Consider the following 23,315-nt stretch of genomic DNA (forward strand, 5'->3'; position numbering starts at 1 on the left):
TCCTATGGAAACAAAACACTCCAAGTCTCACGGGAAGAGAAACCTCTCCACAGGGAAAGCAGTCCTTTCTAGTTCAAAACACTGTTATTTTTTGTATCATATTTCATATCGTGTTTACCAGTCTCCTAGACAAAACTGCCGGATTTTGGTCACATATCTCGAAAATTGCTTACAATTTAGCTTCTGAGCTGCTACAAGTTCTCATTGTCTCCCTTCTGAGATAATGCTAGTCGCCTACTATCACTCAACATAGTGTATGCTAACGTGTTGGCATGGAGCACCAAAGCCAGTGATCTACCCGGGACACATGGATGATTTTGGCGTCTATGCTTTCATCGCTTTACAGGTAAGTTGTCTAACAGGCCAAGAGGCTGCAGACAGGCTGAACCTGCGTCTCTGCCGGAACGCACTCCGCTAATAAACCCCCAGCTCGGTCGGCTGGAGTCGACTCTCCTAGACAACCGTGAAGAGAACATTACACATCATTTCCCATCTCTTCCGAGCGGCGCTCTGAAGTGCCGAGACGCAGGCTACACACGCAGACTGAACTTCTAGGCTCCGAGCCCGTTTACCTTGAAAATCAATCCGCCGCACCTTTCGAGAGAGCGTCGTTTATATACACCCTCTTCTTTCTCGCAATTATTTTACTCACATGGCCTTTAAATGTCTCGCGCACGGTCTCTGCGGTGTGACCTCGCGTGGCCTCGCGGTACTTACAGGAAAGCAGGACTCCCCCATTAACTAAGACAGATAACACAGACAGGCTGTGACTCACGCTATTAGAAACACATGGCATCCTATACGAACCCTATATGGTCTCGTATATATGTCTCGTATACAACACAGCGGCCGCTCATTAATCTAATCCGGACTGGTTTTCTGGCTGTTAACGTCGCTCTATTTTCTTTCCAGTGTCAGTCTCTCCATCTTTGCATCTCTGTACGCTGTCCCATTAAGTTGACAGATGTGTTTGTTCACTGTTTAAACAGACACCGCTATGTATTCTCTCATGCTCTACTTAAGCTCTTGTCTAAACGCACTTGAATGCGTGTGCGCTTTGCTTGTGTGTGTGTGTGTGTGTGAGCGCGCGATAATATGCGAGTGGGCCTCTCGTCTCATCTGCGGAAGAAAAGAAGAAGGAAAAGAAATGGCTGCAAACAGAAATCAGTGTTGATGGAATGCAGCACATGGGGAACAGCCTCTAAGCACAGCGGCAAATGAGTCTTTACAGAGGGAGTGAATAATGTAAAGCAAAGCACAAATCAGCAGCTACACAGAAACGGCACAAATGCAATCGAATGAGGCCGACCCACTTCTCTCCCATCCATACTCTTATGTGTAGGCGTGCATTTGTGTGTGTGTACGTGTGTGTGTGTGTGTCTTTACAGGTTCGACAGTGAATTACCTGTCTCGGTCATATCCACTTTCATTACGGCCTGACATTCACGGAGCATGTGTGTTTGTGCGTGTGTGTGTGTGTGGGTGGGAGTGTGTGTACCTGAATGTCACAACGTAATGAGAATGGATATGACAGTGACAGGGCCATCAGCGAATGGAAACGCAGGCTGTCTCCCTCTCTTTTCGTGACATGCGGCGCGGACGTGCGACGCCGCACGCACACACACACACACACACACACACACACACACAGCCACGCAATCTTGCTCTATCTTAGACTGTGTGGTGCAATAGAGCCAAGACAATAACCAAACTCTATTTACCAGGCCTCATTCCCTCATTCGGACCCGAAGTAATTACTTTTAAATTGCAAAACTGAAGAACATTAACAAACGGATGCGGCAATTTAGGTTCGCCCGAGGCCAGACAGCTTGTTTTCAAATGGAAATGAAGGTATTTTGCCATTGTCCACTGCAATATCGTTGTGTTATGGTTTAAGGCTTTGCTGTGCGCCTGATAAAAGCAAGGGACACTGGCAGTGTTTACCCGGCCTATTGTGGCAGACGACTGCTCAGAGCGAGGATAATTCTAGCTTAATACTAACGGCGTCGGAAGAGAGTGTCACTCCTTATACTCCGAAAGACATAAATCAACACGGACACACAGCTGATATTCACAGTGCCACAACATAAACAGCGGGTCACGTTATGCACGCACGCACACACACACACACACACACACACACACACACACACACACGCAGACAGACAGACAGACATGAGGGGAGGAGCGTTCGTTTTCCCGTGTCAGGGTCAGAGCACATCAATAGCAGCCATGATTATCATGAGCATCTATAATGAGGGGGCTACAGGGGTGAATGCCACTAGTGCTTTTTCTTTAATACAGCCTGTTATTATCACCCCCTGTCTTTCTGTCTCTCTCTCTCTGTGACACACACACACACACACAGACGTTCGCATACCATGTAATTCTCTCCCAATCACAGCCCTGTCATCTTGCCCTGTCACCGGTCCTACAGTGTTGACAAGGGCGCCTAAACCTGGGGAACACAAAAGGCACTGCGGCCGGCCCTCATCATGGCGACACCGGGGTCCCAGTGTCACTGATGGAGGTCCTGTCTAAATTTATTTGGACTAGTCTGTAACACTGGCTGTGTGTCAGAGGTGCTGGCTTTTTTGTCAAAGAGATGATTGCTGTTTGCAGGTGGGTTTTTTTTTTTTCATCATTTTGTGGTTTCAAGTTTTTTAGACATGTCTGCTTTGCGCGACTTTGTCCTACTTTGAAAATTTGTAGCGAAGACACAAAAAAAAATGGGGGGGTGGAGGGGGGGGGGAGAACAGGGATGTGACAGCATTGATTCCATCACAAGTCGGCAGAGAGGATGAGAGAGAAAGAGAGAGAGAGAGAGAGAAAGACAGAAAGAAAGAGAGATCAAGAAAGGGCGAGAGTACAGTACCTCCATAGTCTGAGACTGGTGCATGGCTTTGATTGCATTCTGTGCCATAGCTCTGGTAGAAAACGTGACAAACGCACATCCTGTAGGGAGGGAGGGGAGGGGAGGGGAGGGAGGGAGGGATGGAGGGACAGTGGAAGGGTGGGGAGGGGAGGGGAGGGGGGGTGGGGGGGGCAGAAGGGGAGGAGGAGGAAGAGGAGGAGGAAAGACAAGAAAGAACAAAACAAGACAAAAGGGTTGGACACGTCGTCGTTATAAAAAACCCAAAACAGAGATTGATACAGAGAACAGCCAACAGGCGGACAACAGTGTTCTCAGTCGCTGTAGGAAACAACAGCCAAAAAAAACGAGCACAGTGTCATGACAACCACAAGCACAACCCCGACCCCCATCCCATCCACAGCCGCCATTGGACCATCTGAGACCGCCACCATCAGCACCGGGCCTTTTGATTTGATTGGTCGGGGGTTTTCTGGGGGGGCAAATAGGGATTGGCTGTTGACGCTTTCAACGCCAATATTAGGGGTAGTTGAAGCGCCTTGCCCCCCCACCCCCCCATCTCTTTCTCTCACCCTCTTTTATTTTTCCACAGTCTCTCGCTCCTACGCACCGACAGAATTAGTCATACCTGACTTCAAGCGCTCTCTCAACAATGTAAATCAGTCCAAATTTGCATGAAAGCGATTTGAATTCATTTGGGCCTGTATTGTGTGTCTGATTGGGTGCCCTCTTTCTCTTATTGTACAACAGCAGAGGTGTGTGTGTGTGTGTGTGTGTGTGTGTGGGGAGGGGTGGGTGCGGCTGGGAGAAGGCGAGCTGTGACAAAACATCCGCAGGGGCTCAGGAAGAGGGGGAGCATGAAAGGAATCAGATAGAAAATCATATTAATTCAATCCAAAGAGAGACGGGGAGAGAGATGGGAGGAGGTGTGGACCCCCTTGTCTTGCCGCCTCCCTGATTGACAGTTATTTTAGCCAATCAAGAATGGACAGACGCCTTCATTATAGCCGGAGGCGGTTTAGGGAGGGGGGATTTGTTATTGGGCTGTGTTTGGTTGTATGTGGGTTGGGGTGATGCAAGGTTGTGTTTTGTCTGGCTGGTTAGGGAGTGATTAGAGGAGATAATGTGAGAAGTGCTTCAACAACCCCCTAGGCTAATAATATGCTAACAAACTCACCAAGCTATGGTAGCACAGCCAGCCCTGAACTGATTACACACACACACACATGAACACACACATGCTCAGGTTGGCCGGCTGACTGGCTCACGGTTCGGCTATAGAGGCAAAACTAATAGCCGAGGTCATCAGATGGACTGGCCCTGGCTGTGTGGACGGGATGAAAGGGTAGAGAGAGAAAAAGAGAAAGAGTTTGTGAGGAGGGAGGGGAGGGCAGCGTAACGCAACACAGAGAGAGAGAGAGAGAGACGGAACAAAGGAGAGATGGTGAAATGAAGGACAGACGTAGGGAGGAATAGATGCGATCATTGTCCTCTTCCACCTCTATCAAAAGCCTGCTGTTGCTGTGATAGAACTAGGCTGAGGGTGAGGGATGGGCAGTCGTTCTCCAACCTACACCCACTAGACACATTTGCTACAGTGCTTTTCCCTGAGAAATGAGAAGCCTGTAGTCAAAGAGGCCATGCATGGCTACAATAATATTTTAATATCAGGGATATGATGAAGGGTAAACCTACCTACCCACATTTTTGTTTGTGAAAAAAGAGTGTATCCATTTTCTTAGCCTGACATAATTCGCTATGTACAAAACAGCTTTGCAATCTGTTTTGAAATGATATCACAAAGACATTTAGGTCCCAATATTACATAATGATGCAGTTAGCAACTATGGACGATATGGACGATATGGACTTGCTTTTATGTAATGATCTTTTATCAGCTTTACTCCATTGTAAAGCACTGTGTAACTGTGTTCTGAAAAGTGCTATGCAAATCAAGTTTATTATTATTAGATTAAGTATAGTATAGTATTAAACTGATGTAAATTACATGAAAGTAGGTAAATAGGTTATTTCGGGAAACAATGTAAATGAGTGCTTTGCTGAAAATATAATTGATTTTGCTTATATTGGTGGTTGTTTGTCTTATGTCTTACCGCTGCATCACTGATTTTAATATTGAAGAGCTAAGAAGGTAATACATAGGGAATGAAGGTTATCATAGTTTGTGGCGCTGACCTAGTAAACATTTTGATGTGTCCTTTCCAGCGCCATGCTGTGCTAGCTGGTATTAGATAGGACAGTGGAAAAGGGGTCATTTTTCAACTGATTCAGGGGACTGTCTATTTTAGATGGGCCACAATCTGTCATTTAACTGCTAATTTTCCGAGAGGTTGTCCCGTCCTCTGTGAAGATGTGCTGCCCCAGAACTAGACCAGTTCTGGAGGGGGCTTCCATTTGGGTTAGCCCACAGTCCTGATTGGCAAATTGGGTCCTCTGTCCACTCTCTATTTATAAACTGGTGGGCTATGCTGTCTTTGGCTGGCAACTGACGGAAACTCCTGGGTGTCTCTCCAATTAGCAGACAGAATATGCCTTTCCTCCAAAATACATATCTATCTGTAGCCTGTTTCACCAGCATGATCCTAGCAAAGCTCCTAAATAAAGCACTCCTCAGTACCCGAACATGGATTCATTAATGTCAAAGCTGATAATAAAGAAAAAAAACTCCCTTTCTTCTGTGGCTGGTTGGTGCGTGTCTTATTTTTCACGGCGGAGAGATGGGACGTGGCTCGAGCGCTAAAAATACCTCACGGGCCGCATTCTGTCGTCAGTGGAGAACCAAACAGTCCTTTAATGAAAGTAGGGTAGCTCCCCAGGCCCAGCCATCCACCAGTGGTGTGATCCATATTTTATTAATAGCGGGGTGGCGGAACGCTCTTCTGATTGATACCGCGGTTTAATAGGAGCTCGGCAGTGCGGCTAGGTGGGACTGAGGGCCTCTGGGACAGGCAGGCTTGTAGAAATCCTTGAGGGCCTATTTAATTTCAACCTGGTTGGGGTTGTTTATTTACTAGCCTGCCCCAAGCTGGACTACCAGCGTTCTCTCTCTGACTGCCATCGGCGACTAAGTGGTTCATTTTAGTTTAACAGAAAGGAGGATGTGGCCACCGCATCTGAAATATTTATGAGGACAAAAGAGAGGAGCAGAAAAGGAATGGGAGAAGGAAACAGGGAGGGGAGGGAAGGAGGCCGATGTCTGGGAAAAGAGGACAAATTGATCTAAGAGAGGATTCTAGGACAGTCAGGGCGAATAGATAGTGGAGCACTGATGAGGGGAGACAGTGGAGATGCTGTGTGGAGGAGCAAAGGAGCATGGGAGTTTGAGTTTCTAGATGAAAGAAAAGGAGATAGAGGGAACCTTGAGGAGAGAGAGAAGAGACATTGAGAATATAACACACGAGTCAACAGTAATAACATCCATAACAACGTCCGACGAGCACAGAAAAAAATAGATATACATGACCGACAGATCCACACCAAACCTGCATGGACGATGACAGTGACAGTGAGGAGGAAGAGGAGGAGGAAGAGGGGAACAGACAGTTTGGGTTTTTTCGAAAAGCCCCCACCATCTCTTCGGCACATAGAGAGCACAAAGGGGACGGGAGGGTGGGGAGGTGGGTGGGGTTGGGAGTAGTGGGAGGGAGGGGAGGGATTAGGTGGGGGGGGGGGGGGGGGGTAGGCAGGTGTGTGAGAGGGGGCTGATGATGGAGGAGGTCCCAATGTAAGGGCTCCTGTACCGCATTGCGAGAGCTGCAATAGTTGAGATTGGACTGAGAGATGAGGGGGTTGGTAGTTCTACCTGACCGGTTGGGAGGACTCACTAGATCTGGATCTTTTGATGCACTGAAATGTTTACTTAGGGCGTTTTCACACCTAGTTTAGAGCAGCTATTTTGAACTCTTGATCCCTTTAGTTTGGTTCATTTGAGAATGCGAGAACACAGCAATCACAGTTGGGTATAGACCAAACCAATCAGACCGGCACCTTGTTGAAAGGTTTCTCGGTTCGTTTCCAAACCAACCCTGGAGTGCTTTCTTTTGAGTGAGAACATGATCCGACCGTGCTCTGAACCAACTACAGGAAGCACTGTGCATTGTGGGTTAAGCACGCTGTGGATATATGGGTTATTTGGGAGGATGGATTTTAAGGGTGAAAGAGTTGAGGCGCTCATTAGAGTGTGCCTTCCCCTGTGAGCGTCTTCTCACAGGGGAGTGTCCTCTCAACCCATTGTTTTTGAGATTTCGAGACACTCGAATTCATCGTTGTGGTAACATAACAGAGGTAGATATATGAAGCAAAGAATGACATGCAATGCAATGATCCACAAACAAAGCTAATGCCGATGGTCCATTGAAGGTCCATTTCTTTCATCGATCCAATTAAGGAAATGACTGCATCAATTTGGCCTTTGTTGACAATTATGGGTTGCTTACTGAACCAATGCCAAAATTCAACAAAGCAACAACTTGGCCCTAATTCGAACCAAAGCCAACGGACTGTAGGTTTGAAAACGCCCTTGGTTTTACTACTACTAAGTATCAAAGAGCTTTGTACTGTAGCTGGCTTACAGTAAGGCTACACTGGGAAGACATGGAAGGGCAAGGATATGGACGGTGGTTAGAGGGACAGCGGAAGAGGAGGGTTAGAGGCTGGGGCTAAGGAAAGAGAGTGAGCAAGAGAGGGAGAAAGAGAGAGAGGGAAGAAGAGATATATAGAGAAAGTATGCATTCACAGTAGCCCTAACAGCCTTAAGATGTCGCTCCAATTCAATTGCATTTACTTGCATCTTGAGTCCCAGCGCGACCCATTCAAAACCTTCAAAGAAATCTTGACCACGTACCAAGAAGCGTCTGGTTGAAAACAGGTTCTGATACGATGCCTGTCTTCCTGAGTATACATAGACATATATGTGAAAAATTACCACTCAAAAGTTCAATTTCATTGTTCGGATCAACTTAGAACGTAGAAGAGACCACTCCATGTCCAAGAACACCACTTCTGATGGACCTGTGATTTGCGGAAAAAGCATGCAAATCAAGGCCATACAAGGCTATTTATTGGGTTTGTTGGGTTTGTTTGGTTCGTGTATCACTCTTACTTCAAGTTTTGCTCATTGCATGCTAGACACAGCGCTAGGTCGCACTGCAAAGTTGTGATTGACCGAGCTTAAGTGGTAGGGGGAACAGTGGACTTGGACATGGAGTTCTCGGTTTCTCAAGACAGAAGTTGATTTTAAAACTACAATATGCAACTTTTCATCGTGAGCCAGCTATGTGTATTGCTAGTCCCGCCCTACTTCCCCTCAGTTGGGTTGTTGTTGTTGCTATGACTACTTTTCATTACTGGACATGCCCATATGACCGCCCACAGCAAATGGTATAAAAAACATCCCAAAACGTCCCCAATAAGCCAATTTGAGGCAAACTGGGGATTTAGTTATGTACATACAGGGTCACAGACGGGGACAGACTGATAATATAAAATATACCCTATATATTTGTTGTTATTTTAAAGTGAAAAAGCTGCATATTACAGCTTTAACAACCAAACTGACATTTTGAATTTTCATTTTCCACATATGTCTGTTTTGTAAATACTCAAGGAGGAAGACTTCGCATCAGATTCTGTCTTCGATATGTGGTCAAGATTCCCCTCCAAGGTTTTGAACATGTTCAAGCAAGTAACGCGATTAAATGCAACTGATTTTGCAGCGGCCATCTTGAGGCCGTCGGGGCTATAGTATTCACAGATGAAGTGTGTTAAGTGTTGTTCATGGATGGAGGAGGGACCGGACCGACACACACACCTCTGCTGAGTCCGTCGGGCCCTCGGAGGATCCGGCACTCCTCGATCTGTCCGAATGCCGAGAACATCACCCGGATGTCGTTCTCGTTGCACTTCTTCGACACCATGCCGATGAACAACTTCCTGTCCTCCACCGCTGCGGGGCCAAGAAGAAGAAGAAGAAGAAGGAGGAGGAGGAGGATGGGGGAAGTAGAGGGGGAATGGAGGGGAGGGAGGAAGCAGAGAGAAAAGAGGGAGAGACAAGAGAGAATGGACAGACGAAAGAACGAGAGGGAAAGAAATAAAGAAGCCAAGAAACAAATGGAAGGAACAAAAGAAAGAGGGAGAAAGAGGAAAAAAAGAGGGATGTGACAGAAAGAAATAAGGGAAAAGAGAGAGAAAAGGAATGAATGGATGAAAGAGAGAAAGAAAAAGACAATATATGAAAGAGAGGGAGAGAAAGGAAAGAAAAAAGAAAAAATAGAAGTAAGAAAGCAACAAAGAAAGGAACAAAGGAAGAAGGAAAGAGAGACAGAACCAAAGAAAGTGAGAGAAAGAAAGCACAAAGGCAGTGACCAAAGTGACCAAAAGAAAGACAGAGAAAGAAAGAATGAAAGATTGAAAAAGAATGAACAAAGGAGGGAAATAAAGAGAAAGAAAGAAGGAATGGGTAAGAAAGGGGAAGAAGGAAAGCAACGGAGAAAGGTAGAAAGATGGAAAGAGAGAATGAAAGAGCAAGCAAAAGAAAGGGTGAACACAGGAAAGAGGGAAAGAGAATAAAAAGAAAGGGGAAGAAAGAGAGAGAGAGAATTCATGTATTTCATCATGCCATCTGCGAGGCTCTGATCAATGTCTCATTATCACTTCAACACCGACCGCTCGCTGAGACTCTCCAGCTTGTCCTCTCTCACCCTCTCCCTCCCTCCGCTGCTCCTCCTCTTCCTCCTCGATCCCTCTTTTTCCCTCATCGCCGCCTCCTCCTCCTCCTCCTCCTCTGATCCCTCCCTCCCTCTCTCTCTCTCTCTTCCGCTGACACAATCCCTCCATTCCTCTTGCAACATCCCTTAGTCTAGGAAACCGAGTTGGTTGCAGGTAACGGCCAGAAACTTTCACTGTATTGTGTGTGTGTGTGTGTGTGTGTGTGTGTGTGTGTGTGTGTGTTTGAGGTTAAGTGCGAATTAGGCTGAGAGCAAAATCCTCACCGCTCGCAGAAACTGTGTGTGTGTGTGTGTGTGTGTGTGTGTATGTATGCATGTGTGTGTGTGTGTTTATGTGTTCCCCCCACATTCAATGTAATGCTAATCCAATTCATTTTTAATGAGGAAACTGTCAGCTCTTACCGCGAGGCGAAAGAGATAAGCGGTCTGTTGCACTCTGGGAAATCAATAGCACACTTGTTTATTTTGCTGTTTGAATTGTTTGTGTGTTTAAAAAAACAAACCGTCGGGATATGCCGCCAAGATAAGTGTTGTTTCAAAAAGCTTTAACTCCTTTGTACACAGTGTGTGTGTGTGTGTATGCGTGTGTGTGTGTGTGTGTGTGCGCATCACTCCAGAGGAAGATTACCACAAGTCTAACAGCAATGTAATTAATTTACTCTGTGTCGATAGAAAAGAAAGAGAGGAGATATTGTTACAATTGACTGTTTCTGTTTTTCGGACGAGGCGGAGAGGCAGGCGGGCGGGCGATAAGGCTCGGGAAGCCGGCTCCGGGCTGATCCGGAGTCAGCTTTTCCATTCCCGGGATGAATCGGGGGGGGGGGGGGGTTTCGGCGACAAAGGGACGGGAGCGGCTGCGGTATCTCGCTCCGTACTGTACATCTCTCCTCCTCCTCCTTCCGTCTCCTTCACACCGTTTGATTGACTAAACTAATAAACCTCCGAGCGGCCATTCGTCATCGTTACGGCGACTCTAATACCGGGTTTATTAAAGGTCATTACCATTAAGTGGATGGATATGTTTCGTATAGCCCCGCGCTATATTTCACTACCCCGGCCGTGAGCTGCAGCCGCTTTATTAAGTTCTGCCGTCGTTACCTCGCCGGTTGTGTCTTATAAAGTCGGATTTCGCCATATTTCAGCGGAGTAGATGATAGCTTTATAAGGCTCTCTTGCTTGATGCTGTGGTTTTATTGTATTTCTCTGCAGTGGACAATGCTGGAGCCGGTGGCTTGTGGCGCTACTGCATTTCACTGTCTGCAGGTCAGCCATCAGGTCTCTCTCTGGATCTAAACCCGAAGCTATGGCCTGAGTCTCTGCATTTAATATCATTCACCACCAAAACCTGCTCATATAAATAGACTACATTTGTGTGTTATTTGATCAGTGTGATAAATCACCAGACTATCAAATTAAAGGGAACATTGCTCCTGAATGCTCCCCTGAATTATTTTTAGATCTGCCTCCCAAATAGATTTCTGCCAGTTTTTGCTTGATCTTTACATTTTAATGATTAAAATGACGAGATCAAATTTGGACTCAATCAGGTCAAAGAGGATGCCACACCTTGCCATACCCACTTGCCACCTACTGTATGATTTACTCTAATACTGCCACCTCCAATTCTTTCCAAGTATCCAGTATAGCAAAACAATAGCACACACACAGGGTATCTGCAGGTTTCAGAGAGGCAAATTTAAAACCTTTTAAGACCTTTTTAATGCTACCAGGATTTTAATTTAACAACCAAAACAAAGAAATAAAAAGCTGGCAATAACAGGCTGATTGAACATACATTACTGTGCAAGTCTTAGGCACCCTAGATTTTTTATATAAACTTTGTCTTAGATGTTTATTAATTTGTTTTCTGCATTAGTGTGTCAGTAGACTGCTCTTTATTTCTTTTTATATTCAAAAACTTTTCATTTCATTATTTTTGAAAGCATCTTTGCTTCACAGATTTTTTGTGTGCACAGTACAGTAGCGAATGAAACTATGAATGGGCAGAATAACACAAAGGGAGACAGGAATGGATTTAGGGACACGATGTCCAACATGTTTGGGATGTGATATTCACCCTGTTCTGTATTTATCTAAGAGTGGACATGTGGGTCAAACTTAATGTGACCAACTGGAATGTCATGTAATGTAATACAATTTAAAAAAACCCATAAAACCAATATTACTGCTGGTACCATTCACATCTTTTGATGAAACTACACTACAATTCATGACATTTGCCTTATTTCATTTGTCTTACTTTCCAACTCTGCCTCCATTAAATGTCACAGAATGTAAAAAAAAATGGGTCAATACCTGTGTCTAATTTGATAGCTGCATCAAAATTAAACTTAATTAAAAACAAGCCTGTGCAAAATTCTCTAATTACTGTATTTAAGACATTTCAAGACTTTTTAAGGCCTTAAATTTAGACAATTGAAGACTTTTTCAGACTTTTTTTTTTAGTGGACCTGACATCCACTTGTATATACAGTAGCTTCCTCATTAGAATGAAAAGGAATGTAGAGAGGCTTAGCATAGGAAATCTATTCAGAACTGTATCTGCAGTATGTAGTTTGGAAACGGGGTGAGTCTAGGACAAAGTGTGTACATGTGTGTGTGTGTGTGTGTGTGTGTGTGTGTGTGTGTGTGTGTGTGTGGAGGGAGAGCGCGTATGGTATGTTTGTATGAGCGAGCAGCCACAGGGGAGAAAGACTGGTTCAGCACGAGGCCAAACACTTCAACTTTCACTGACCTCCTTCCTAAGCACCTCAATAATTCATACATACAAAAAAATATATTGATATATATATCAGCATTTCGCTCCCTCCTCTCTCTCTCTCTCTCTTTTCTCTCGAGCAACGAGCTCTAACACATGGCCGAGATAGCTATTACCAAGGAAATTGAAGTAGGCTACTCACCGTTAGATTTCTCACTGTCTGCAGGCTTCATCTGAATAGGGTGGTGCATCTGTAGGAGACAGAAAAAAAAAAGGGGCGAAATATATTAAATGTTATACACACACACACACACACAGACATGTATGCACACACACAGTCCAGTCCAGCATGTATGCTTGCTTGTTACTCTTCATAAGTGTGTCAGTGTGTGTGTGTGTGTGTGTGTGTGTGTGTGTGTGAGGCGAATCAGAGGCTTAATGGAACCGATTGATCGATGGCATTTTTTGGTATTGGGAGGCGCCAGGTCTTCTTTTATGGAAAACAAACACTTCATAGACGAGAGGGCTTTGTCACCTCTCTCTCTCTCTCTCTCTCTCTCCCCCTCTCTCTCCCTCCTTCAATCTCTCTTCCTCTGTCCCTTTTTTATTCCCTCCATCTCTCTTTCCTTTATGGGAGATTATGTGGCTGTTTGATCTGCGGAGAGACGAATGACAGTGATTCTCCAAATCTAGCCCAGTATCAATCACACTCAGAGTCAAATACCAGCCGTGTGTGTGTGTGTGTGTGTGTGAGTGTGTGTGTGAGTGTGTGTGTGTGCCCCGTCTTACCCATAACGCCCCTGGGCTCAGTCACGCTGTGACAGAAGGCTTTGATCTTCCAATTCTATCACACACCTTTATCCCCACTCTCTCTCTGTCCCTCTATCTCCCTCTCTCTCTTCCTTATCACCCCCCCCTCACTTTTTTTCTTTTTTTTTATAGAATCTAGTCTGTCCATTCCCAAACCCGCCTGATGGGGGCAGTCAACAGTGGGGGAGAAAGAAAGAAAAAGAAAATTCTTCAAATCTAGCCCAGTTTCAATCACACTCAATTAGCGGCCATGATCTCTCTCTCTATATCTCTCTCTCCCTCCCTCTCTCTCTCTCTCTCTCCTTCACACACACGCAAAACATCCATCCTGCACTCTCTCACCACCTTTCAAGAAAGAAAGAAAGAAGAGTAATCCAGTATCAATCACATGCAATTCCCAGCCGTGAGCTCTCCCTCTCTCTCTCTCTCTCTCTCTCTCCCTCCTTCACACACACAAAACATCCATCTTGTGCTCCCTCTTGCGCTCTTTCGCCTTTCGAGAAGGAAAGAAAGAAACTGAGAAAGAAGGAGAGAGAGACGGGAAGGGGGAATAGAGAGGTGGGATAGAGACAGAGAGTGAGAGAGCGTCAAACAGCGAGAGAGGAGGGAGTTATCACAGGAAGAGAGGGAGACAGAGAGAGAGAGAAGGGATCGGAGAGAAGGAGAGAGAGAGAGAGAGAAGGGTGCATAGACAAAGAGTGTTGCGTTTGGACAGTGACAGGAATAGTCTCTCGCCCTCGGGCTACAGTGTCTCTAGCAGCAGCTGTACAGTATCACTAACACAAGGACAGACTCAGGGACATGGCTGAGGGAAGAGTGTGTGTGTGTGTGTGTGTGTGTGTGTGTGTTGGGTGGAGGGAGGGGGGGGGGGGCATGTGTTTGAAGCCACCTCAAAAAAGAAAGGAAGTCGTGTCAAAGCGAACCTCGAAGTCACATTGAGTCACTCCTTGTTAATCTGTTTTAAAGTCCTCTAAAGGCAAAAAAAAAAAAAAAAAGTACCACACGGACCCACACATGTACGCACATATGCACACACACACACACACACACACACACACACACACACACAGGTACAAACACTTATGTCTGGCTTTCAGCCGTCTCCTCCCCAGGTCTGTCTACCCAGAATGCCCGGCGGGCGGGCGGCGCCGTCGACGCCCGTTTGATCTCGGGCCGGGGCGCCCCGCCGAGACGCACAAAGCGGGGCTCTCCTCCCGCTATCCCACAATTCCACAGTGCCGTTTCTTCTCGCCCCGGCAGCCCCCCCCCCCCCCCCGGAGCCGCGGCCTGCCATTCATTACGCGCTCACCGGGAGCCCGGCCGAAGAAAAAAAAGAAAAAAAAAAAAAGAAGAGAACGAGTCCTCGCTCTGTCTCGTAAAAAAAAAAGAAAAAGCTGCCGAAAAAAACTTAACTGCGTGAGCCATGTGTGCAGCCTTTACAAATGTCTCTGAGCTGCTTCGACCGCTTCCTGTTTACTTCCTGTTTACTTCCTGGGTCATGTGACAGTCTGCTCTCGCTCCCTGGCCTCTGTCCCATCCGTCAAATCAAGCTTCCTCCACTTGCCAGGCCAAGAACTATAAATATATATATATATTTTTTTTGATAACACTTTAATTGAAGTGGTACTCATAAGGCACCCTAAGCGCATTACAAGCACATTGTGAGTGCATGATAATTAATCAGAGCGTGATATAATAAACACAATGTGCAAAAAAAAAGAAAAAAGACAAGAAATAGGGGGCTGAATCATTTACCGACACACAGGATTTGATGGCGCGGCTGAAACTGAATGTAATTTTCTGATGTTTGTCTGACGATTATATTATAAGGAAAGTTTGCCTCTGCTTGTGAAGGGGCTTCTAATCTGCTTGTGATGTGTCACAGTGCACTCGAAGTGAAGTGTTACCGTTTGTTTTTAATCTTTTTTTTTTTTAGAGTACTTGAATTGCCATATTACACAATGGAGAGTTCCGGTGCTCAGCTCTGACTGGTTGGAAGTCAAGCTGGAAGCTGTTGTGAAATACCTGATAAATGCACACCTTTGAAAATTGCATATCGGTTCATTTGCATATTAATGTGCGGCCCGAAAATCTCTACTCATACTGCTAGTTCAAGAACTCTTAATAGTCGCTTAATATTGTTATGAAACAGCAAGAACGCTCAATATGGTCAATAAATGCTTTCTTTTTAATTTATAAAAAAAAAAAGAATGAAAAATGAATAAACACGCTTGCAACTGCATGCTTTCAGCTGCCTCATTAATATTTAAATGAACAGTTACTTGACACGCTTCATTCATTGACCCCGAGTTATGTGATCAAAGGTGTGTGTTTAACAGGGATTTCAATCAGAACAGAGGTGAGACCGAGATATCAATTTGCCGATATACTGGGCCGATATTGGCCTGTTAATAAAAAATTGGATTTCGGCCTCTGATATGATGGAGGTCGCTTCCCTGCCTTAAGGAGCTGCTAACACACCTAAAAGAATTTCATTACTCCGGGTTGGGGTTCGTTGGAGAGTTTTAGTGTCCCATGATGATCTGAGCGCTGCTTCAGAGGCTTTTCCACCCTGACAAGGACAAAACTGTGGAAGAAACACTGACTCATTTGGCATGGAAACGATCTAAAGATAAACTGAACGTTGGCACAAAAACCGCTGGCTTCGATCCCAAAAAAACAGATCTGGGGTCAGAGCCGAGCCGGGATCGACCTTGTGACGTTCCAATTACAGAATCAGTCTCTTTAACCGCCCCCCTCCCCCCCCGCCCCCCCTCCGCCCCCATGCTGGCTCAGGCCGAGGTGTCTATCTGTCGGACGAGCTGATAAAACGGCGCCACCTCCAGCTTTTATATCTTTATTATCCTCTTTCGCTTGCAGACACACTCCTGCCACCTGGCCAGCATTTAGGTGATCCATGTGCCAAACCCCCCCCTCTCTCTTTTTCTCGTTAAATAGTCCCAGTACATCGAGTGCAAGTAACCCTACACTTCCTAAATGTTAACTGCTGCTCCTGGGTGAACGTTATCCCCCCTGCGGCCTTTTCTCAGCCCCGCCGCGCTCCGCCAGGAATGCCCCGGGCCTTCAAAGGGTAGAGGTCAACTTGTCCTGGAGCCAGAAGACTACTCACGCTGGGGGATAGGATGAGTGTAGAGTGTGTGTGTGTGTGTGTGTGTGTGTGTGGTGGGTACGTGGTGTGTGTGTGTGTGTGTGTGTGTGCCCTTTGCCAGCAGTTGGCACCTCGAAAGCAACACCCGAGTTCACATGACCGGAGTGTGTGGGCCAAAAAGCAGCGGAGTTCGCATAGTGTATGGCACCAAACACCAACAGGGTCGCTCACTCTCTCTCTCTCTCTCTCTCTCTCTCACACACACACACACACACACACTGAATCCGCAGACACTCTCCCCTTCCTCCTCTCTCAAGGTGTGACGGTGAGCTGCTTGCTCAAAGTCAGACAGATGGCCCTCGCAGTCGGGATTCAATATCGGTGACCGGCGCCCGAGACCGTCCCAACACACACACACACACACACACACACACACACATACACACACTATGACCTCCAGTCGGTGACCACCATAAGGCAAACAACCGCCAATATCAACTAAAGTGACCTACATTTTCAGAGACTAATTCAGTTACTTTTTCCCATTGAAAAAAAAAAAAAAACTCAGCTTTTGGCGACGTACTTTGCATTTCTGGGTCCATTTTGTCGTTTGGTGGCGTATTTTTCTTATTCCGGAATAAGAATTCTGAATATAGACAACAGGTCAGGTCGAGATATTTCCAGCTACAATGGAGTTTAATAGAAGAAAACATTTCAGCGATCTAAAACAGAATCCCCCAGAATCAGTTCACTCCCGTTTTCTAGGGGTTGTCTAAAGCAGTGACTCTCAATCTTTTTCATCTCAAGGACCCTAAATTAGTCCACATTAGAGCCGCAGACCCCCATTTGATGAGATTTTGTCTCTCAAACCCAAATCTGAGAATATTTTTTATTCAGATATGATTTTGTCCAGAATTCCATGACTGTCTATATTGTAGGTGGAGAGATAGCAGTGAAACTATGATCAAAACAGTCATTCTTCTACATTCTCTAATTGTGTTCACTTCTTGCAAATGAAATAATTCTGAAGTTTAACAATTCATCAATTTGCATGGGGACCCCCTTGGAACTCTCTCAAGGACCCCATGGTGGTCCCCGGACCCCATGTTGAGAACCAGTGGTCTAAAGGCATTCTGGGAAACGTATCACTGACTGAAGCGGAAAGGCGAGGCAGGTTGAGGGAAAGTAGGTACAGCAAAAAAAAAAAAAAAAAAAGTAAATTACAACACTTCATCACAAAATAACTCTGACTGGAATGCGTTGAACATCACAGTTTGACATCTAACAGCATAATGCAAGCATGGATTTCTCCTGTAAAAGAGCCTATCCTCACATAACTTCCATCAGTTTGAGTCTACTTTCTATGATGCATCGTATGAATTTATGTCATAAAGATTCCCGCGTACATCCCTGCTCACAGCACATCATATACTGTATTTATCACTGGTATTTATCAAGTGCAAAATCTCACTCTCTCTCCAACACATCGATACAGACGCAGCCCGACTTTTAAGCTCCCGCTCTCTTTTAAGCGAACAAACGGCCGTAAATCAAATTGTCCTTTACAATATCCCCCCTCGTCTTAGCGCACGCTTAGCCTATCCCCACATTATCCCCACTTCATTTAGCTCGGTAAACAATTAACCCGGCGCGCGAGGGGTGCTCGTGTGTGTGTGTGTGTGTGTGTGTGTGCGCGTGTGTGTGTGTGTGCGCAGAATGATGGAGGGATTTGGCATTAGCTCTGCCGCGTCGCGTCTCCGCACTAACCACTCTAAGTATTTAACATAGTTAGCCTGCGTTTACACCACCGACACCCATACACTCACACACACCTCCCCCCCCCCCGCCGAATCAATACGCTTAAACGCCGCCGCCAAGAAGGAGGGGTTAGGGAAGTTAATTTGAAACAAGCGATTAATATTTCTTTCGTTAAATAAAGAGCACGCGCGCACACACACACACACACACACACACACACACACACGCACACACACGCCGAGGGTCCGCGCGTCGATGAGGTTTGCCTTCCTTCAGCCCTGTTTGCGATAGCATTTGGGTTTCACTACAGCAATTACAGCCTTTAATTGAATTGATTTCGATAATGAGCCTCTGTAATGACACCGCTGTGGGAACGGCGGTGTGTGTGTGTGTGTGTGTGTGTGTGGCGTCACGATGAATGAGCTACTTTTTTTTTTTTTTTTTTTTCTCTGGACTTAAATAATCCGTGAGGAGCCGAGGCGGAGTTAAAGCCGAGGACACACACACATATACACACACACACACACACACGCACTAATAGCTGTCTACCGGTCAGCTGTCTTAGTTCAGCCTTTTTATAAAACACTTGTCCGAGGTCTAACCTTTCAGCTTGTTGCATAATATCCTCCAGGCTATAATACATGAATGTTTGATGACACACAGCCGACTACATGATATATTTAATATCTTACAGTGCCGTGTTTCCGCCGTTTTCGGTGCTATTTCCCGGGTTCGTGGGCGGTTACCGGGGTCGGGAGCCGCCGGAAGACCGAAAGAAGGGGTCGGACGGGAAAAAAATCGGCCCCGTCCGCCTATCGGTCGGTGGGAGTTACCTCGTCTCTTTTCCGCGAGGGGGCCCCTGCCAGACGGCTCGACTGTTTCCTAAGTGCCGCGCTGAGAGCTATTGTGATAGAGCAGCGATATGTGTAATAGGCTCGCACCTGAACAAACAACACACGTGGACTGACAGGCTCTGGACACCGGCTGTTCCTCCCTCTCTCTCTGTCAGCCTCGCCCGCGCTGCTGTCGAGCGTGTCAGACACACACCTGCACACACACGGTAGTAGTGGTTTGTCGATAAATAGGGCCGATACTGGCCTTTTTATTAAAAATGAGATCTGGTGCAGTCAGTGTCTGATATGATGGATATTATGCAGTTTGAATGATTGCATATCTATTGATCAATACTACACTGGTTGTCTATGGGAAGACCTTAACCTGAATTCATTCTAATGCAACATTCTGATTGGATGTTTTCTTCTTCTTATTATCTTGGGTACCAATGGAAAATTTTAGTGTCTAAATGCTGTTTGAGAGGCTTTTCCTCCCTGACAAGAATATCATTTTGGGGGGAAATCTTTGCATAATCGCATAAAAATACTGAATATCAACACAAAATATTGTCTATCGGCAGCTTCAATCCATAACCTGCATACATGCATACTGTATGTGAGCTATGGATCTAGGGGGCATTTGACATATAGACACACACATTCACACTGCAGCTGAAAGTGGCCCAGTTTCCCCCTCCTATGTGACACAGATCTGATGTTTTTTAGTGCAGTGTGAACAGCATGTGGGTCATTTCAGGAAGACCTATATCAGATATGGGTCACATTCACATATGAATGTGAATACACACAAAATCGGATTTGAGCACCTGCAGTGGGAAAGTAGCCACAGACTTAAAACTTTAGACTGTAAGGACTTGGATATGAAATAATACGTTTTCCCATATCACTGAAGCTGAGAATTCCAATGCTTACAGCCTGTGCTCCTATCAAAAGCTCGGTCCATCAATTTGAAATAAGTGCGTGAGTGAGTGACTAATGTCTTTGGATCATGAAATGGCACTTTCAAACTTTCTTAACCCTGCTTGAGATCACACTTCTTTTTTTTTCACAGCCATTTGATGGGGGGCTTTTGATGTGCCTTTGCTTGCATGAACACACACAACCTTGCGCCTGTATTCTGGCAGCGGAGCGTCACTAATTATCTCGCCAGCAGAAAGGTAAGGGAGGTGGGGACCTGTGTGTGTGTGTGTGTGTGTCTAGTGTGTGTGTGTGTGTGTGTGTGTGTGTGTGTGTGTGTGTGTGGTCTCGGAGCGACGGTAGCTTTTAATGAGCCCCGCGCTTCTTATCAAGCTCGGCGCTCGACAAACGCTCTGATCCGCCCCCCATCTAGGACACGGGGCTCGAGTGATCGCGTCTGAAGCCCCCCCCCCCCCCCCCACCTCCCCGAACACCCGAAAGCACCCTCCTCCCTCCCTCCCTCCCTCCTTTCCTTTCCTTTCCTTTCCTTCCCTCCCCTCCGCCACGCCACTCACTGTCAAGAATGAAATATCCTTGAGAGAAACTGCGAATCAAAGGGCTTTTCATCCTCTGGATCTTTCACACAGAGAGAGAGAGAGAGAGAGAGAGAGAGAGAGAGAGGGAGAGGGGGGGGGAGGGAGGAAAGGAGAGATGCAGCAGGACAAAAGAGAGAGAGAGAGAGAGAGAGAGAGCTAGGGAGAGGGTGAGTCAGAAGGAGAACGGCGGGAAAAAAGGGGGCGAACTTCTCGAAGCTGGAGGGCGCTCCAGAGGACACGTCCTAGATTAGCTGCCCTCCCTCCTCCAAACTGTCCTTCTCTCTCTCCATCTCCCTCCCTTCATCCCTCCATCCCCTCCGCCCCCTCCGCCCCGACTTCAGACGGGGGGGAGCGGAGGCCCCGGGGCCCCTCTGCGGGCGTCGGGGAGACACCGGGCATTTAGACATCTGTCAGCCACTAATGAAAGAGTTCAATTTAGTGGAAAATCTCAAACAACCTTGTCTGACAGACTGGCTGACAGGCTTTAACTCGCCGCGTGTTGTTGGTGTGCGTCTGAGTGCGCAGCGTGTGTGTGTGTGTGTGTCGTGTTTGTGTGTGAAGAAGGGGAGGGCGTGTACTGTATGTGTGTGTGTGTGTGAGAGAGCAACAGAAAGAAAGGAGAGTGAGGCAGAGAAAGAGAGAGAGAGAGAACCCGACATGTAATGCAATAAAAGGCGGGCGACGACTGTGCATACGCTTGTGTACGCAGAGACGTGTGTGTGTGTGTGTGTGTGTGTGTGTGTGTGAGTGTGTGTGTGAGTGTGTGTGTTGAAGAGTCATGCAGGGGTCTGGATCAGTGTGTGCAGCGGGGGGTGGGTCTTATGACTTTAAATCGCTCCAGGGGTACGGGGCATGTTTTCCGACGATAGATGGGTTATGGAGGGGGTTGTGTGTGTGTGTGTGTGTGTGTGTGTGTGTGTGTGTGTGCGCGCGCGTGCGAGAAGGAGGCACATTTAGACCTCAGTAGTGCTATTAGAGAGTTGGAGAGAGGAACACATGGCTCTCCAGGCAGCGCGCACACACACACACACACACACACACACACACACACACACTGTCTCCACCCCCCCAGAGCTTCATTAGCGGGTCATTAGAAGCAACTTCACTAAGAGCTGCTGTTGTTCTTTGAAAAATAGTCTTGCTTACCCCTCTCTGTTCGGAGGAGTCGGATGGGGTGAGTGTGTGTGTGTGTGTGCAAGTGTGTGTGTGTGTGTGTGTGTGTGTACGTACGCATGCAATACATACATCCTATTCCTGCTCTGACCTGTGCAGGCTTTGAAAACATTAGTCATTACTTCATCACAGAAGTATGACAACTTGTGCAACTGACATGGATCCACTCTCTCACACACACACACACACACACACACACACACACACACACACACACACGCATGAATGCACCTTTGCATACACTTATCGAGACATACATGCATGCACACACATGCACACAGGTCTCTATGGCACCTGATTTTTCTGCAGGAGGCGAGGGAGAGAGAGAGAAAGGGAGAGAGAGACATAGACACAGATAGAGAGAGAGAGAGAGAGACAGAGACAGAGAGAGAGAGAGAGAGAGAGAGAGGGGCAGAAAAGCAGAAGCAGTGCTGCCAATGCTGTTTTTCAAAAGTGTGTCACCCTGCTAGAAAGCCTAAACCCAAACGCCATTGTCATCTCACAGTGCTGTATAGGGAGGATGTGAGGGAGGGAGAGAGAGAGAGAGAGAGAGAGATGCACCCATCGCATAAAGCACCCTCCTCCAAACGTGGCAGCCGTTCAACTGTTCTGCGCCCTAAACCAACATGGCTGCCAGGCCGGCGCTGCCAGCACCGGTGCCCTTTTTTTTTTTCTACGAAATGGCCCCGCTCCAACTTTCTACTGTGATTGCATCTCTCCCCCCGTTAGGGCCTTCGGGTTTGGACGGAGAGAGAGAGAGAGAGAGAGAGAGAGAGAGCGAGAGAGAGAGAATGAGGGAGGGGAAAGAGTGCCAATATAAACATTGTTCCGCTGGCTTTTTACAAGCCGGGGAGAGTGGGGAAGTTAATAAGCAGGTATTGGTTTTTAACTGCGGCACATTTATTGCTTTGCCCTCGAGCGTGCTGGAGTGCTCTACTCCACCTTTTTTCCTGTCCATCTGCCCATCACCTCCGCTAACCTCCTCTCTCTCTCTCCCTCTCTCTCGCTTTCTCTTTCCCTCCGTCTGTCTGCGCTCCTCTCTCCCTTTTGTCTCGCCTCGTTCGCCAATTAATTCCCCCCCCCCCCCCCCCCCGTCCTCGTCGTCGGTTCGTCTGTCTCGAACTCTGTCCGCCGACTCCCTCCTTCTTCCCCCTCGCCTTTTTCTTTCGGTGTTTTTTTTTTTTTTTTTCCCTCCACAGCGAGGTTGCACGGTTATCAACCTGCCATCCCATTTGTATACGCCTGGAGTGCCGCTTTTGCCGCAGAGACCCTATTCAAAATGATAAACATAACCCTGCAAAAAACACTTAACGCTCTGTCATTACGCTTCTATTGATTCGGTCTTTTGTATGGGTGTGTTTGTGTGTGTGTGTGTGTGTGTGTGTGTGTACTGTTGGTATTGGTCCTTCTCATGCGCCTGTATATTCGGGTTAGACTGACATCGGTTTGTCGATATTGGCCTTTTATTAAAAAATCATATATCGTCCATTTAGTGTTGTCTAACTGATAGAATAGATGATGTCGTTTGATTACGTATGTTCAATCAATATTACATGCGTTTCAATGGAGAGCTTTTCCACCCCGATAATAACAAAATTTGCAGGAAAATATGGCTTACCTCACCCAATACACCTAATAATACACCCAGTTTCCCCGGTGGGATCAGCAAAATTTCATGTTATCTTTTAAATTGTATACTTGTAATTTCTTTTTTTTTGTCATGGAAATGGTCAGATTTAGAAATAGCAGAGACTTCAAACCAAATTGAATAAAAACCCATA

General features: G+C 46.4%; 1 protein-coding gene across 1 annotated transcript in view; it reads right to left on the reverse strand.

Annotated features, from left to right (window-relative positions):
• LOC139656941 (CUGBP Elav-like family member 2) overlaps positions 1 to 23,315 on the reverse strand; it is a 47,693-nt gene that overhangs the window by 22,255 nt on the left and 2,123 nt on the right. The window contains exons 2-4 of the mRNA XM_071534585.1: positions 12,540 to 12,588; positions 8,703 to 8,837; positions 2,876 to 2,955 (exon numbers count right to left, since the gene is read on the reverse strand). Coding sequence (XP_071390686.1) covers positions 2,876 to 2,955; positions 8,703 to 8,837; positions 12,540 to 12,588 — 264 coding nt within the window. The remainder of the gene's footprint in view (positions 1 to 2,875; positions 2,956 to 8,702; positions 8,838 to 12,539; positions 12,589 to 23,315) is intronic.

Source organism: Centroberyx affinis, unplaced genomic scaffold, assembly GCF_046629955.1.
Source record: "Centroberyx affinis isolate AG114_WGS23_722 - 3 ecotype Tasmania unplaced genomic scaffold, CSIRO-AGI_Caff_v1 ptg002585l_1, whole genome shotgun sequence".
Lineage (NCBI taxonomy): Eukaryota > Metazoa > Chordata > Actinopteri > Beryciformes > Berycidae > Centroberyx > Centroberyx affinis.